General features: G+C 37.5%; 1 protein-coding gene across 1 annotated transcript; it reads left to right on the forward strand.

The window, feature by feature from the left end:
- The first annotated feature begins 1,613 nt into the window (after positions 1-1,613).
- Positions 1,614-15,049, forward strand: LOC148035758 (glutathione S-transferase U20-like). Its single transcript, XM_087677774.1, has 2 exons — positions 1,614-2,062; positions 14,650-15,049. The coding sequence occupies exons 1-2, from the start codon at positions 1,748-1,750 to the stop codon at positions 15,031-15,033; spliced, it is 699 nt and encodes a 232-aa protein (XP_087533900.1). The 5' UTR covers positions 1,614-1,747; the 3' UTR covers positions 15,034-15,049.
- Positions 15,050-17,448: the final 2,399 nt, after the last annotated feature.

Raw genomic sequence — 17,448 nt, forward strand, 5'->3', positions numbered from 1 at the left:
CAGAGAGAGGAAGAGACCCCTACTCCACAATAGAATTTTTTAAGGGGGTGGAGCCACAAAGAGAGAGAGAGAGAGAGAGAGAGAGAGTATGTGTGTGTGTGTGTTGGAATCATTGTGTTTGAGGCATGCAAAAAATTGGTAGTGGCACTCAAATGATGAGGAATAGGCAGAGGATAATGAGGTACCTCTGCAGAAGCAGTCGTTTGCTGAAGTCGCTCGCTGAAGTTGCAGCAGTCGCTCCCAGCAGTGGTGGCAGATGTGGATTATGGATACTCGGAGGAGTCGCACACGCACATTATCAAAAGAAACTCGCGAGTCGTAGCAGCTCTTTATATAGAGTTGGCTGGGTGCGATTCGTTCGCCACGCAGGTCGAGGAGGTAGAGGCTTCACCACGCAGGTCGAGGAGGTCGAGGCAGACGATACTCGCAGGAGCTCGAGGAGGAGGCGGCGGGCGCCACGCAGGCCAAGGAGGCTTCATCCATGTGCGGCAGGGGCCACGCAGGTCGAGGCGAGGATCTACGCGGGCCGACACGCCGACCGAGGGCACAGAAACCACGGGCGAGGGCAACGGGTGAGCGAGGGTGCGGGCAAGTCGCGGGTGACCGAGGTGCCGATGCATGGCACCCCCGCCGAAATGGAAGGGAGGGTCGGGGGCTGCCATGTGGCAGCAACCCCCGACCTCCCCTTAGCATATAGTAAGGATATTTAGATAAGGAAGCTCAATGCTAGATATATTCAAATAAAGGTTAGCCCTCTTACATAAAAGCTCATTGCATATACTCATTTTTATTTGCTTGCAAGTGGCTAGCCCAACTCATAGAAGGGGTGTATGTATAGTTGAAGTTTAGCAATTCAAATTTTCAATAGGCCGACTTTGCATGGTGAATACATTCAGAAAAAAAACTTGGGCTTGTCCAAAAAGTCCTAAATCAACATATCATTAAAAAGAAATACATATTAATTTTCCCTAGCAAGAAGATAAAGAATATGTATATATTTTTGCTAAGGCTCAAACTTCATGCCCCAGTTCGAGGTGGTAGAAGCAACATGGTTTTGTGTGGCTCAAGGCAGTGGACAATAATATAAACATCACACATATCACATTTTTGCAAAAAAAGACGAATAAATATGTATTTTAGTGGTGCAACATGGCTTTGAATGGCCCAAGGCAATGTTAAATAAAAAGGAGAATAATATAAACGTCACATATATCACATTATTCATTAAAAAATGATGAACTGATCTAGAATGAAGGGTTGTAACATGGTTTTGAGTGGCCCAAAGCAATGATGAAAAAAAAGGGCAATAATAAAAGCATCACATATATCACATTCTCGCATAAAGAAGATGAGTAAACATGGATTTGGGCGGCCGGGACGCGATGTCAAATAAAAAGGGACTAATATAAACGTCACATACGTCACATTTTCTCATTATTATTATTATTACAATTTGGCTAAGGTTCAAACTTCAATCCCGAGGCAATGTCAAATGAAAAGGACAATAATAAAAACATCACATTTTCCACAAAATACGTTCTCTCGTGTACGACGAACGGATTTATTTTTCGAGAAAGATCTCTCACGCGTCAGAATCTTGAATGAGGGAGACTCGGAAGCCACTTCACACATATACCGAACGACTGGATGAGGGAGCACTCCGCGCGATGACACGCTGTTATTAAAGGCCTTGGTATGGCGATGTTCAGATGCTGTGCGTACGGGAGAGTTGCGCTTGCGGATTCCGATGATGGAGGCGCTTCTGCTGAACCTGTGGGCAAGCCCCTTCGGCATGAGCTGTGCCATAGCCCTGAGGGAGAAAGGGGTGCAGTTCCTGGTCCAGGAAGAAGACATACCTTACCACAAGTCACAGCTCCTGCTGGACTCCAACCCTGTGTTCAAGGAGGTCCCTGTGCTCATCCACCATGGCAAGCCTGTGTACCAGTCACAGGTAATCCTGGAGTATATTGAAGAAGCCTGGCCAGCCCCGCCCTCCCTCCTGCCCGCCGATCCTTATCTCCGCGCTGTCGCACGCTTCTGGTCGCGGTTCGCAAACCTGCAGGTGCACAACCTCAGACTGTCTTTACAGTGCAAAATCGTTTACGTCTTGGTGATTGTCTCTGTGCATAAGCTTTTCTGTGAGCTTTAATGGGGGTCATTGTGCCATCTCCTTCGACATAAACGAATTTTTGCTACATAGATCAAAGCAGCAGAATGCATTGACCTAAGAATTTTTGCACTATAGTGCAGCTTAGGCCAACCCTCAAATCTAAAGGGTTCCCCATAACTTGATTTTGAATATTAAAATTAGAGAGAATCTTCTAATTAATTATAACCTAAAGTTCTAAGAAGGCAATTAGTTATAGCTTAAAGTCTTTAGAAAAGTAGTACTAGGAAATTTTCTTTTTTTGAAAATTTGAATGCCCATGTAGGGTAAGGGGGTCAACAGCCCCATATATTGTGATAGCCTCCATCCCACGCATTGTTGCACCCATGTGCAGATCTATGGCAATTAAGGATGGGTTTCATGACATAAATAAGGCCTCTCATCGCTTGAAAAGGATCCAGGTTCGGTTTGGCCCTCTATAGGTGTAGGGGTGTCACCCATTAGCAAGTATTATTATTATTTTTTTGAAATGTGGATGCTTTTCATTGTCATTTGCTTGATTTGTTACTTTGCAAGGCACCAAAACGATTTTTGAGCTTCCTGTCATTCATGCCAAACTTTCTATCATCATAACTATTGAAATTGTTGCTTCCATTGTGTGGTTAAAGGGGCCAAAGTTAGTTGTCACTATATTGGCCCCTTTACCCGAGGAGCATTCACGCCCTTGAAGTCTAATTAGTTTCCAAGTATTTAGAAAAGTATTACAAGAAAGTTTTCTTGTTTGGAAGTTTTGAAGGCCCATGTATGAGCCTTCATGCCTTTGAAGTCTAATTAGTTATAAGTTCCAGTTTTTAAAAGATTAACACAATGAGAATTTCTCTTCCCTCCCGAAATTTGAGGATCCATGTATGAGCAGTCATGCCCTTGAAATACATCCTTATGTACTAACTTTTTGGAGTTGAATTCTCAAAATGGGCAGGGTTTTGAGGTTACAATGGACTCTCAAGGCTTCAAATTTCTAGCTTGATATTAATGATTCTAGACAAATTAGTCATCTATGTGTATCTTAAAAAGATGGAAAGGTCCAATGAACAAATTCATGGTCCATGATAGCTTGCTTGGGTTGCACATCATACATAATGAGACATGTATTTGGGACGACTTAATCAAGAGTGGTAAGGTCCAACTTGTGACTCTTGGTGTCATAACAAGGACATCAAGCATTCCACCATTTATGAGCAAAGTGTCCAGATGTGGAGCCTTCTTTGAGTAGACAAAGCACTCTACATAACAAGGGCACACTATCATGTGCAAGAGCATTGCCCTTTTTTTCTATTACATGAGAGAGAGAGAGAGAGAATATACCATTTTTCTTTAAATTTTTAAAAAAACTTTTCTAACTCGAAAAGCAAGATATAGTTCAAGGCTAACTGGACCACTTAGTTGAAGTTAAGAGAGGATAAATCTTTTGGGATTTGCACCACCTTGTCATCACACCATTGCATAAGCATATGCCCTAAAGGATAATGCTATCAAAGCACTCCACTTAATATTTCTAGACCTACTTCAGCAATTTTCTCTAGACCAATCTTCCATTGCCCACAATTTGAGCATTGTAGAACAAATACTCAACTCAAGGGAATTCATCAAGGTTTTTCAATCAATTGAAAAGTGTGAGTGACATGCAGATCATTAGAGTATACCTTACAAGTTGTAAAGTATAATATTTGATAGTCAATGTTTCATGTTTAGTTTTTGATATTCGTAAAAAGTTAAGATATTTAATTGTCAAGTCTTGAGGCTGGGAGATTGATGATATCCTTGTGTCACTCCATTTTTTCAATATACAACTATCCCTTTTTAAGCTTGGGAATGTTACCATGAAACAATTTCTAGTTGTTAGATTAGCAATTTATGTTTGGTAGGAAAAACCTTTTTCAACTTAAAAGTGAAGACCATGCTCAATTTGTGGGTTTGAATGTATATTTATGGGTTACATAATAAGGAAACAAACAAATTATTTAATCATGATAGTGAAATGGTTGAAGTTCTAGTAGCTCCTTAGTCATTTGACCTTCCTAAAAAATTGACAATAAAGGTGAAACTTGTGGATGTCTTCGAACTCCTATTGAACCATCCAAACCACCCCAAGCAAGTGTTGATGAAGATTGTTAACACTTGTAGGAAAAGGGCTTTAAAAAAATAAATTTGAGGCTTTTCTCTTTCATTGAATGTATAGGATGAGAAGAAGGGATGTGGATACGTTCTTCTCATATGAAAAACCTTGTGTTAGATGGTTGTACACTACATTTGAAGGACATGCACTCTAGTAAAATAGCAAAAAAACGTAAAATGCGAAAAAAATTACAGGACAAGGGGTATCCCTATTTAGGACATGATGAATACTATAAAGTGCAAATTGGACACAAATATAATAATATTCCATTGAACATGATATCATCTTTTAAGTTTAAGGTTGAAATATTATGTATCCTTTCTGTTTTGTATAAAATTTTAATATCTATATAATTAAACTACCAAGAGTAATTTAAAAAAATATTCTTGTTTTCACAAAATTGGATAAAAGGTAATAGGAGAGTATATCCATATAAAAATTATGTAGCACAATGAATATAATTTGAGCAAGGAATAGATAGTGCATAGCAAATAAGTGAAGAACAAAAACTTCTTTAATTTTAAACATACTGATACAAAAATGGCTTTGTTCACCCTTGCACTTTCAATGTGAAGCTTCAATGGTAATTTAGACAGATGATATGCGAGGAGCTTAAGGTTAGTTGGAAGAACTTGGATAGTGTAAAAGATAGATTGGTGATGACTTTGGAAGGGTCTTCCATTTATAGACCAAGAAAGTGATCATGTCAGTTTTGTCCTCCGACCTACCATATTACGAACCTTGCCTAGTTGGCCAATGAACATTTTAGGGAATTCTCTATTTATTGTCAAGTCAGGGGCATTGCCCCCTAGATCCCTATTAAGGGGTTTATTGGCTCCCTTGAGACCCCTTAGTTAAGGCTATCGACTTAACTACTCTATCTAACCCAAAGGCTAGACCCACAAAGGTCACCTTTTTGCCATTTGGTCATATAGACCCCATTTGATGTACAAGGGCTCATGCATGGCTCCTTCTCATAATGGGGGCCTCACAACTTTGAGCACCATGGATTATTGGTGGTACTTGTCAAGGTGATGCATTGAGTATATCTAATAATCCATGTGTATCTTTTGCTTGAGTTCTTATCAATATTTTTGCTAAGGCATGAACATCATACCCCTTGTAAAATAAGCTTGATTTCTTTACTTTCAACATGCATTGTGACACATATGATTAAGGGTAAATGGCCCTTAAAGCATACAACTTAGCAACCACAACAAAAAGAATGTATATGTAGAGATGTCAAAGAAAACATGGACCCTAGTCATGTTGTTTATTCATTCCTTGTGGTCTTAGTCTTCCTTGAGAGCATGATCCTTTTTAGGGCAACTTGATTAGAACATTTTTAGAATAAAACCATTCTAAGGCAACTTGATTACAACATGAATTTTAAAAAAGAGTTAATGTGCCTTTTCATGAGAGATTTAAATATTTAAACAATTGAAATTTAGAGACTTGGATATCCTTATGTGATAGTTAAGGGAGAAAATTGCTCCTTTCAATTGATTGTTGGCCATGCATTGTAAGAAGTGTGGCCAACATGAAAAAGGCAAGGTGCAACTTCCAATTGTTGACTTGACTTCATTTAATGTCCCTTATAGCAGCAACTTAGCTAGTTTGTGTGTGTGGTTTGCAAAGAGAGAGGTGTTTGGTTATATAGATACCACTAGTGTGCTATTGTTTGACTTATCAAGTCATTGGGTCATACATAGGATATTGTGTGGGGAATAGTAGTCACATGGATCATATATAGGGTATTGCGTAGGGAACAAGCCAGGTAGTAAATTGTTAGATAGAGGGATAAGCATTATTGCCTAAAGTGAAATTCATTACACCTAACATGTATTATAAATTCTTTAGGTCCCCCCTTCTAGGTTAGAATGGATTTTGAAATTCTTTAGTTGTGTACTTGTGGCATTTCTGGGAGGTGCCTTGTTTGTCAAATCTACCCCTATGAGTAAACATATATTTGATTAAAGCAGCATCACTCATTATTGAAGGAATGACCACTTAAATGCACCAAACAAATTCCCTAAACAAATCAAGGCAAGAACCATGCATTCATGTACTTTGCAATTATAGAATATTCAATTGAAAACTTGGATAGCACGAGCTAGTACTATTAAACATTCTGCCAATGTATCTTAGTAGAGCACCTTGTTTGACAACAAATACTTAAGAGGAATACTTGGAATATTTTTGCCAGTCCTTTGTGAAAATTTGAGAATTTTTTTTGGAAAACACACACACACACACACACACACACACACACACACACACATTAAAAAAGGAGTAATAAAATTGAGATATGTAATGCATAGCTATATTATTTGCTATCTTGTGTTAGAATTGGAGGATTTAGTAACTTTCAAGGGTTCAATGACGCACTTTGCTATTGAAAGATTGTGTAAATTATTATTTGGAATGTAACTTATTGTTATTGGTATAGAATTGTGGCTATATTCACCAATGTGGAAAATAAAACTAAAGAGCATAGACAATTTTTAAAAAGCGACCATGAAAATTATTCACGTGCATGATATTGTTGTATAGCCTAACTTTGTTTATCCAAGCTCTTAGCTTCTTTTGTGACTTGATTTTTTGAATCTATACATGGGCATATAGGTGAAAACTTGAACCACTTCCAATCTTGCCTTAATGGGAATATTCACTATAAGAATTCTCCACATAGAAAATTACCTTGATAGAGACAATTGTTTTTCAAGCATATTTGATTCTATTTTTCTTCTATTTAAAGCTAATTGTATCCATCCAACTGGTACAAGATCTTTGCATATGCTAATCTTCTCTAGTGTCTTCCTCACTTATTGTACCAATGCTTTGTCAATCTTGTCTTAGTGGACAAATTCATCACAAGTATTCTTCATAATCTTGTTGGTGTATGAAAATTCACCATAAGTATAATTCAATGATAGACATTACCTTAATAGAGGTAAATTTTTTTAAAACATATCTTATTCTCTCTTGTTTTTCCTTTTTAAAAGGCTAATCCTGTTTGCCCACTGGTACAAGATCTTCCAATGTCTTCCATCACCTATTGCTACCAATCCTTTAAGGGGTGTGAGGGGACGTTTAAAGAAGAAAGGCCAATGTTGTTTTTCCCCTTGTTTGAAATGCACTATATAACCATTTTTGCTCCTTGCTTGTAGATTATAATATCTTCTCAATTGTTCCTCCATCCCAAAAAAGTCTATTACCATTGAGTTTTGGATCTCTCTCCACCTCTTGATTTTTGTTAGGATGTGAATAACCACTAGTAGCATGTACACATACCCTTTTGAGGTAGGAATATATATTCACATGGTCTTAGGATATGAAGGATCACATTAGTACATGTGAAAATTGGGAAGGAGAAAGTATATTGCCTTGTTCATTTTTTCTTGGTTCTTAAATGGAGATAATGAAGAGATGGTTTTCTCTCACTTTTGCATATTATTCTACAAATTTCTTCTTGTTCTATCTTGATATTGTTGTGTTACTCGTATTCACTTTATGATCTTGCCTTGTTTTGCCATTTTGGCAGAATGAGGTTGATTCATGAAGACTCTAGTGATGTAAAGATTTTAGATTGGTTTACAACAGTTTGGTGCAATGATTGCCATAAACAAGATGATTCAAGTTTTACCTTTCCAAAAGCCTTGCGTTATAGTTATAAGTTGCTTTTTCATGGCAAGAAGTTAAAGATTTGATGGTTAAAAAGGTAAGAAATTTTGTGTAGATACCATTTTCACAATTTCTTTGGAAAATTTCTACACGCAAGCAATTTGGATTCTTGTAGCATAAGCTTTGCAGGTTCAGGCGAGCTTCATGTTATGGTACATTTGCTTGCAATAGTTTAGGTTAGTACATAGTTTGCAAAAACTTTAATAATTCAAGGTTTAATGTAAGGTAAAGTCTAAGTTAAGGAATATTGGATTTGGTTTTTGAGAGACTTCTTGAGAAATTGTCCAAGAGATGGTTAGTAGTAGTAGTCGTCTCAATAAGTGAAATAGAAGAGGCTGGTTAACAAGTGCCTCACTTGTAAGAAAAAGGCTTGAAGAGTGACTTAGTCTTGATGATTGTGCAATGAGAAAGTATTGATAGAGGGGATAGTTGAGAATAAACAATCTTGTGTAGCTCTTGATTTTCGCCTTAAAGCAGAGGTAGAGTGAGAAGAATAAGAGGAACAATCCTCGTAACTTACTTGATAGATGAAGAATGGAGGTTCTCTCCCTTCTATAGGCGATACATACAAGGAAGAGGAGAAGCTTTATGCTCATTCCATTGAAGATAGAAAGAGGAAACATTGGAAGATGCCAATGTGGGATTTTGAGCTTTGCAAATTGAGAGGAGTTTTGGAGTAGATTGATAATCCATGATTTATGAAAATAGTAAGATGTTGAAAGAAATGTGAGTGAAAGAAGAAATTTGAGTCAACAAGTACTCACCAATATTCACCTACAATAGTATCCAAGGACCCTATTCACAATATGTACCATGTGAATGATAATACCTTGTTTGTTAACAATAGTATCTAGTTGGACAACTAGAGAAGAAAATGATTATTATCATCATTGATAGCTTATTGATGAGCAACATGCCATAAAGGAAGCAAGGGATCATTGAAGTATTAATACCAAATTGCACCACATGTTGACTCATGATAGATGCTTATAAAAATTGGCAATGCATAGGTCATGCAAATTAACATTGATGCACGATTTCTTTTGATTCTAACAATAATCACGATAAGTTGAAATTTATCAATTTTTCATAGAAAATTTAGATAGACAAGGCAAAGTGCTATTTTACAATACCTAAATCTAGTCTTGATGCAACAATTTTAGAATAGACAAGGCAATTGAATCATGCCTAGGAAATTGATCATTCAATGCTTCAATTACATGTATAGTATGAGTGCCATTGTATTACATACATAATCCTTTGATAGTAGATCACATTAGCATTAATTATGGCATCACGTAGCATTGTGTGCCCATCCATGCTCGTACATACCAAGTATATCTACAATCATTTGTGGACCTAGTGCGTAGTGCTTCAATGCTAATGCATGAGTGCCTAAATTTAATGCTTATATCTGTTGATTATATATGGTTATCACTCACATTACTCAATGCAAATTAAAGAGGGATAAATCAAAATAATGGGAGAAGAGGGATCACATGATAAAGGGGTACTTCTATGAACGATAAATTAGCATTTTTAAGAACCTACATGGGATTGGAATTCCCTCTCTGGGATCAATTTGTTGTACCTCTTTAGGACCTTAGGAATTGACTAGGAGGATCACAATTATTGTCCCAATCCTTACTCAACATCGACTACACAATATTAGTATTGTGAATGAAAATGCTTGTTGAAGTAACAAAGCTCACAATAGAGGAATATAAGAGTATTAATTCTCATTGTTTTACTTAGCCTTTAGATTTATATGCTTCATTCATGCCAATTGGCCACATTAAGCTTAGTGCAAGTGTGTAAGAAGGAAGAGACTATTCTTAAACAATCCTTTTCCTCTATCCTAAAATTTAAGAGATTGAAATAAGGTGAGACTTAAGTTCACTTACTAACCCAAGGAGAAGGATCAATCCAAATCAAAGCACTTAATATGGAGCTCAATGCATTTTTACTATGAAAGAGTGTACCATACTGTTTATGAAGCCAAGCATGACATTAGAGCTTGATGGAAGCGTTAGTTGTCCCCAAGCCTTGCTAGTGATGGGTGTGCCTTTTGGGAGCCTTTACTTGAGGGTAGAAGCTTGAATGAGATGAAATCATGTTGAAGAATGCTTGTTATCTTGCTTTCTCGATCATGTAAGCTTGCGTGGATTTTTAATTCTATCAATCTTGAAGTCAAGATACACGATTAGTCTATAAGGAATATGAGCTTCACTAACAATCCTCACCTTGGAAGTAGGATAGCCATGGGCAAGAGTATCTAAGAAAGAAGGTGACCATAATGCTCCCATAAATTGCCACCTAAATTTGTGTTGATTGCTATTGGGGAGAGAGAGAGAGAGAGAGAGAGAGAGAGAGAGAGAGAGAGAGAGAGAGAGAGAGAGAGCACGTGTGAAAACACTCATGCATGTGCTTGTGGTTGCCCTTGAGGGAAGAAAAATGCCCATATATATCGATAGAATGGAGAAAGATATGAGGTTGTCAAGCTTGGGTATGGTGGCTAAAAGCTCTCACTAATGAGAAATCTATCCTCTTCCCTCAAATCCCTAGCAAGAGAGTAGTCAAACAGAATTTTAGCAAGAGGATGAGGTAGTCATATATGTAGAAGTCATTCATTCCACAATAGAGAGGTATGGACCTTCCAATCTTTGAGTAAAAAGAGAGAAATTAAGAAGCAAGAAGTTATGTTAAAAGCTTCATCACTATTTTCAAAACCTCTAGTAAGAAAATCCAATTAGACGAGGCTACTATTACGAGCAACTTGGTTTTGTCATTTCCCTTTAGCAAATAAAGGTCAAACTAGCAATATAGAGGCTTCTTCCTTTAAAATAACTTAGGCTAAACCCCTAGTGAAGCCTAGTCACTAGAGTAGAGCTTTGATGCTAATTTTCATAAACTAAAAGGAATAACATAGTATTAGTTGAACTTAGAATTTCTCCCCAACTAGTGGACCTTGAACATATCCAACGATGAGGCAAGGGAGAGAGATATATCTACTAACTAAGAAGGTTGTGAAATGAATTAAGGATGCCTCTCTCTCTAACTAGGTACTTATATACTTTGGGCTTATAAGGCATGGCCCACATTTAATTATCTAAGGGTATTATGTGTCTCACATCTTCATGATATGCCTTAGTTTGATAAGTAGCTAATAACTAGATTTTAAGAGGGCATGTTGCCTTTAAAATAAAAATATCCCAATAGTGGTGATGTTAACATAGTTGTTTTTTATTCAAGGGAGTGAGAAGGCCACATCAATCTTAATGAAATAATTATCATTTCTTGCCAAGTAACCCCTTCTAAATTATATGCCTAAAGTTATTCACTCTTTAGAAAGTTAGATGGATATCTTTTAGATATTAATTAGCATTAATACATTTCTTGAGTTTTATTTGGCATGTGGGTGGGTGCATGAGTGAACAGTTTGGTGGTTATTTGTGTATAACTTAGGTGTCTCGAGCCTTCTTCCCTAGACTATACATACGTGCCTCCTCTCTACTCTCTTTGATTCATTGCACATTTGCATTCTTTGGAGAGGGAGACTAGATGCATTTTGTTGGTCTGTATGTGCCTTCTCCTGCTTTGGTATATGGATTTCATGGCATGTTTCTTCATTCACTAAGTTCTTCTATTCTTTCTTTCTTGTCCATCTCTTTTGGTTTTCAACAATTATTTTTGTTGCTTTTGCATTTGTATCTCTTTCTTACATTGTACTTATTGACCAAGCACTTTAATCTTGGTGGGAGCATTTTTGTTGTCCATGATATGATAGATTTGCTAAGGTCAACTTGTCACCATCTCACCTAGAGCTTGTTGTGCTTAATGTTTTTAGTTGTTTGTGTTCCATCTCAGCCCAGCAACCCTAGCATTCATACCTTTGAAAATTGTTGCACATGTTGCATTGTTTACCTTATTTTCATACACATTCCCTCTGTTTCTCATCCTCATCTTTGATAAGGTTGAGCCAATGCTTATTTTCTACTTATGATTTGTACTACAGTTGTCACACACACACACACACACACACACACACACACACACACACACACACACACTCTCTCTCTCTCTCTCTCTCTCTCTCTCTCTCTCTCTCTCTCCCTCTCTCTTATGTGTTGAAATTTTTGCTTGAATTGTTGAACCTTTGATTTTTGGGCATATTGGCCATACTTATCTCTGCATACTCTCTCATACCATTTTCTTTTCTTCTCTATTCATTTCATCATTTAATGGCTACTCAAAGGTCATGATTGTTTGTCTTAGAGTGTAGCCATGAAAGCTTGGTTTGTGGAGAAGTGACTAAGGTACCTTGCTTTGAGATGGACTTTCTCATCCTATAGAACCATCTTCTCTTCCACCTACTTGTGATGAAGATAGTTTTGAGGAAGTAGTTCTTGGATTGGGATATTGATGATATGAAAGTGGATTCAACACTATTTCTACTTGCAGCCACCTATGGAACATCTTCTAAGGTGTGGGAGAAGCTAAAACTTATGTATGAGGTTCCATCGACCATGCAAGACATCACTCTCTATGGTAAACTTGAAACCATTCAATTCAAGTCTGCCATCACCATTCAATTGTTCCTTTTTTGAGTGAAATAGATTTAGGACTAGTTTGCCCTAATTGAAGCTCATCTGGTGGAGATTGTCCTCTACAAGATGCCTTTTGTATGATGGTGTGGCAAATTATTTATGAGCCCCTATATCATAAACTTGGTTAGTTTTCAACATACAATGTCCATGTTAGTGGAGTGTAATTCCATACTTAGGTTGAAGAAGAAGAAGAAGAAGAAAAAGAAGTGACAGGAAGGAGTAGTAATGCTACTTCTAAGGTAAGGAGGAGGAGTCTCTAAAAGGGTAGTAGAAAGCTAGGAGCATTGTAGAAGCAAAAGGAGATGAAGGGCAAGGGTTCTACTAATTGTACATCATCCTCAACTTCCTATACAATTTTTAGTTTCCTAGACAAGACCAAGGTGACCATGGAATTCATCTTCTAGCCCTATTGTATTGTCATTCCTTAGAAGTCTCCAATGCCAACAAAGCGGGAGTGTGAGCAAGTGGTGAGGTGGGGCATTTTAGCCTCAACATATTTAGGTGTGGTGGACCTTGAGCATACCTTTCTTCGTGTGTTGATGTAGTATGGTGGTGCAAATCTTGGAGTTGGTGTACATTTTAGATTCATAATGGGAGCTTAGATTAGAGAATGGTGTTTACTCTTATTCTGTTTCCACACGAGGGGAACTTGATTGGCTATTTGATCAAAGGTAGGGAGTCCATGGCCATGATGTGCTTTTCGAGAAGTTGGTTCATAATATGTATCATGATTCAATTATCTCTACTCTCTTTTTTTGGGGCATGATATGAGTAACATCGATATTGGTGTCCTTTTGAGGCAGCTTGGGGGTGGTTTGGTCACCCATTGCTTGGGTATTGATGGTCTTTATACTTATCGTTGTTGTACATACTATGGTGGTAGAAGTTTTGGTAGATCATTATTGTGCTTGGGACATGTGATGGTTGTCAGGGGGGGATATGTATGTGATTGTACTTGTCACATGATTTGATATAGGGTATTAGCATTAATACATGTCATGGGTTTTATTGGTTTATTTTAGTATTGAAGTAGGTGTCTAAGTGGACAATTGGGTGGTCATTTAGTCTAACTTAGTTGTCTCAAGCCTCATTCCTTGGGCTATTTATAGATACTTCCTCCACTCTCCATTCATTGCACATTTGAATACATTAGAGAGGGAGATTTGAGGTGATCTAGTGGTTACCATAGCTATGTGGCTTATATGCATCTTTTCATGCTTGGGTATATGGATTCCATTACTTGTTTCTTAATTCATTGAGTACTTGTGTCGTTACTTTCTTGTTCATCTCGTTTAGTGTTTTGGAGTTGCTTCTTGATTTGTACCTCGTTCTCATATTACCTTGACTTGATCCATTTTATACTATGGAGATCTATGGGGTTTAGATTGTGAATTCACTAGTGTATGTCAAATTAATTGATGTTCATGTTCTCCGCCTTTCTTGTGTTGTGCATTGACTTTTAGAGACTTGTTCACCCTTCACCCTAAAATTCATAGAGATAGACAAGAATTTAGTGACATCTCTACTATTTGCATACTATTTACAACTTATCTCTTGAAAACCTTCTATAATTCAAAGCATATGACATAATAATTCCTGCCCTACTTATAAACCTTTCATAAGTGCATAGTATATAAGAGCATAATATTTGCCTTGCTTGTGAAGCCTTGTACTCAACTTTCGAGCTCTAAGAGACTTGTTTCACCCCCCTAAGGAAGGTAATTTAATGTAGTGATATCTTCTTCTAGGAAAGAGTACATTGTTTTGTTTTAGTGAAGATGCTATTTTAATGAGGTATAATGCCCCAAGTGTTCTACTACATGTAGCAACTTGATTAAGAGGCCCATAGCATGGTTGGTTTGAAATTATGGAAAAGCATTTCCCAAACTTTTGTAGGTGGCTCTAGAGAGAGAGAGAGAGAGAGAGAGAGAGAGAGAGAGAGAGAGAGAGAGAGAGTGTGTGTGTGTGTGTGTGTGTGTGTTGTGCATGCATGTGCACGTCTCCAAACCCTTGCAAAGAAATATGCATACAATATCAATATCTACAATTTTTTAAATTTTTTTCTTATGATGCAGTTTATTGAGACAGGCCTTAAGCTTATGAAAAAGGTGGGTGAAGAGCATGAGCTAGCAAGGGAGCAGATAATTGAGTATTTCTTACTCTTTGAGAAGGCCTTATGTGATTACTCTAATGAAGGGCCATTCCTCTTTGGAAAGGTCTTGAGTTTGCCTGACATATCCATGGCCTCCCTTGTGTGTTGGTATAATACATATGAAAGCTTGGGGGAGCTCAAGTTTCCTGATGCCAAGGAATGCCCCAAAATGCATGCTTGGCTTAGTGCCATGAAGGAGCTTGACAGTGTGAAAAGCACAGTGCCAGATGATGACAAACTTCTCAAGCATTGTACAAGCTTTAGGCAAGATGTTCTAAATGCAGCAACAAAAGAAATACATCAATAGTTGGTCTATTTGCAAAGCTTGAATCATATAAAAAATCTTAGTGCTAATAATTTGGGAGATTTTGGAGCTCATTAGGATCCATGAGTTGAAATATGGATGGGAGCAAATGCATTTAACTATCTTCAAATGAATCCTCATTTAATACATGATGTTTATCAGAAAATTCATTGCTCATATGGACCATGGAGGAACGTAAACACCATGTAACTAGATTTATAACTAGACATTTTTCAAAAATATTTTTTCTTAGTTATCTTTACATTTGTAGAAGAGTAGCCTGTTATAGTTTCTCAAACTCGAAGCCTTGTGGACAAAAATATGCTTAGTTCCTACTTCTTTTTGCTTGTAACAAGATATAAAGAAATATTAAGAGTTCCCAGATTTTTGAAGCTCATAATAATTCACATACTTTATCTTGATAAAAGTTATCTTCTTGAAAGTAGAGGCCATAGTTTAGTGAAAACATGCAGTGTAGAAACATTTGCTTATAATGACAAACCATTAATAAGAATATCACCATGATAAAAAATAAGTAATAGAAACAATACCCAATTATTATCAAATTTCTTCATTGCTTCCAAACCTCAAGCTTTGGGAAATTCCTTGATCCTTGCAAATAAGGAAAGTTAATGCATGGTAAGGCAATCCACACACACGCACGCACACACGCGGGGGAGAGAGAGAGAGAGAGAGAGAGAGAGAGAGAGAGAGAGAGAGAGAGAGAGAGAGAGAGTGTGTGTGTGTGCGTGCGCGCGCGCGTGCGCATGTGCATGCATGTGTGCACTTGCGCTTTTTTTACGTGCACATGCATGCACACATGCGTGCATGCACTTGCACAACATGCATGCATGCATACATGCACATGCATTTTATTATTAACAAACCTACCCTTCAATATTCAATAAAGAATCTTGGTCTTAGAGACATTGCAAAAAGTAGCTTGATGCTAAAATGTATTAAATATGTTAGCAACATAATGCCATGTTACACGCACAGACTTAAAAGCTTTGATTTGATCACCTTTTTTAGAGGGGTCATCATTTACTTGCGTCCATGCAAAGGCACAAGTTAAGCACCTAATGTACCAATGCCATGTCACATACACACACTTAAGGGTGATTTACTTGCATCCATGTAAAGGCACAAGATAAGCACCTAATGTACTAGTGCATATTATAGGAATTGTTGGAGGGAGTTTTCATCCATGTAGCTAAAGAAATCGATTGGAGGAGGGAAAACTCAAGTAAGATACTATTAAGAAACTATTTTTCATGCATGATCCTCATAGGTTGAATGGATAACCTAGGAAAATCTTCCAACAACTCATCTATACAAGTATTTTTAGAAAGGAAAGAATATGGGGGGATATAGGGAAGAGGACTATTTTGAGAAACCAATTGCTTGGTTTGTCAAAAGTGTTAATGCCAAGAGGAAAATAAGGGAAAGTTTGTGTACAAACCAATTGCTTGGTTTAATAGACATTTCAAAAAGGATTATGGTACTATTATTCTTGTCATAGTTTGCCTTGGCAAATGAAACCATGAGACCCAAGTTCCCAAGTCCCAAGGCAAACATAAATAAGAAGATGGAGAGAGGAAGCGTACAAAGAGCAACCCAATTGATATCTTCCCTCAAGGCATGGCACAACATGGCAATGAATTCATTATACCTTGACCCCAACAATGCAACTACTTGGGACTACTCCAAAGTCATAGGTCGGTAGACATTGGCCAGCTTGATAGAATGAGTTGTGTAAGACCTTGGAAGGAGTTAAGAGTTATAGATCCCCAAATATGACTAGCTTGATAGAATGAGTTGCATTACACCCGTGATTGATTCAGGGAAAGAAGACTTGGATCCTTGAGGATGATGATGCATTGTGTGGGGTGAGTGTAAGGGTACTCCTCCCTCCCCACTCCCATTTGGAATTTGTTGGGGTGAGTGTAAGGGTACTCCTCCCTCCCCACTCCCATTTGGAGTTTGTTGGCATGCTTTGATGTTAGAGCTAAATTGACCTATATGGCAATAGTGGTGCACTCAAGAAAGGCATCTTATAAGTGATCTACATAATCTATGGTGAATCTTCTCATTGTGGTGTGATGATGAGGGTATAATAAGAGAAAACACATGAAGAAATATCAACCATGTTGAAATCCCTTAAGATTTTATCCTTTGACGAAATGGGGATGATTGACCCTAATAAAGTAAGGACAATAAGGACCTTACTTAATTAAATCACTTCTTAAGAACCTCAATGTTTAATTCAAAAAAGGTATTTGGCACATCACTAAACATTTGAATAGAAGTGGGGGATTTCCCATTAGGATTAGGAACAAAGTATCCTCCAACCTAAAATTTCATATTACATTGACACAAATGGATAGTTGCTCACTTAAAGGTAGAGGAATTTCCAAT

The sequence above is a fragment of the Lygodium microphyllum genome, chromosome 5, assembly GCF_053477565.2.
Source record: "Lygodium microphyllum isolate KBCC chromosome 5, Lygodium_microphyllum_v1.1.10, whole genome shotgun sequence".
NCBI lineage: Eukaryota > Viridiplantae > Streptophyta > Polypodiopsida > Schizaeales > Lygodiaceae > Lygodium > Lygodium microphyllum.